Source organism: Branchiostoma floridae, chromosome 13 (genome assembly GCF_000003815.2).
Source record: "Branchiostoma floridae strain S238N-H82 chromosome 13, Bfl_VNyyK, whole genome shotgun sequence".
Lineage (NCBI taxonomy): Eukaryota > Metazoa > Chordata > Leptocardii > Amphioxiformes > Branchiostomatidae > Branchiostoma > Branchiostoma floridae.
Window position 1 is genome coordinate 11,304,714 of NC_049991.1, and position 1,057 is coordinate 11,305,770.

The 1,057-nt window shown below is 56.4% G+C and overlaps 1 protein-coding gene across 1 annotated transcript in view; it reads left to right on the forward strand.

Moving 5' to 3' along the window:
• Nucleotides 1-6: 6 nt before the first annotated feature.
• LOC118429050 (histone H3-like) overlaps nt 7-1,057 on the forward strand; it is a 3,035-nt gene continuing 1,984 nt past the window's right edge. Inside the window, exon 1 of the mRNA XM_035839393.1 lies at nt 7-977. Coding sequence (XP_035695286.1) covers nt 558-977 — 420 coding nt within the window. The 5' untranslated portion in view covers nt 7-557. The remainder of the gene's footprint in view (nt 978-1,057) is intronic.

Consider the following 1,057-nt stretch of genomic DNA (forward strand, 5'->3'; position numbering starts at 1 on the left):
GACAGCTCCCCCCGCACCGACCGAGAGATGGCCGCCATGACAGCACAAGGAGTGTGTGAGACCCAACTTTTATCGCGCGTTTTCTCCTCGCAGTTCACGCGACACCTGGAATATCACCACTTAGATCGTCAGTCAAGGGTTTGTTCAGGATAATCCAATCGCCAGCAAGTGCACCCTCTGCCCAGAAATGACAAAAAATAGCCAAGAGATGGAAAGTTTCGTATAGCGACAACGCTTTCCTTTCAAAAAAGTCTTCGTTTTTGCCATCTAGTAGCATTGATACCGACCAATGTTGCCCTAGACGCGAAGTGCAATTCCTCGTCCATCTCACCGACAGAAGACAGCGCGTGATTCTTCCTTGCCGATCGGACAGCACCGGTGGAAGTTGGACGGAGAAGCACAACTTTTCGACCAGGAAGCCATTTTGCGATGGTGGCGAGCGCAGAAGCCTGGGGCGCTTCCGATCACGTCCGCAATACAAGTATAAGCGTGGTGCAGCACCGCTGAGCGTCTCAATCCTCTGTACTCGTTTCATCGCAGAATCGACGACAGCAGACATGGCAGACACCGCAGCTTCTCCCAAGAAGGCCGCCAAGGCGAAGAAGCCCAAGGCACCAGCAGCCCACCCACCATGCAGTGACATGATCACCGCGGCCATCACCGCTCTGAAGGACCGCAAGGGCACGTCCCTGGCGGCCATCAAGAAGTACGTGGCGGCCAACTACAAGTTCGACGTGGACAAGCAGGGCCATGTCCTCAGGCGCACCCTGAAGCGCATGGTGGAGAAGGGCACTCTGACCCAGCCCAAGGGCAAGGGCGCCTCTGGCTCCTTCAAGATCAGCGCTGCCGCCCAGAAGCCAGCCAAGCCCAAGAAGAAGCCCGCCGCCAAGAAGCCTGCCGCCAAGAAGGTGAAGAAGGCCAAGAAGCCAGCTGCAAAGAAGCCTGCGGCCAAAAAGGCAAAGAAGTCTCCCAAGAAGGCGCAAGAAGACCACCCAAGAAGCGGGCAAGAAGTTCTCCAGCCAAGAAGTTCAAGAGCCCGCCGCCAAGAAGGCGAAGA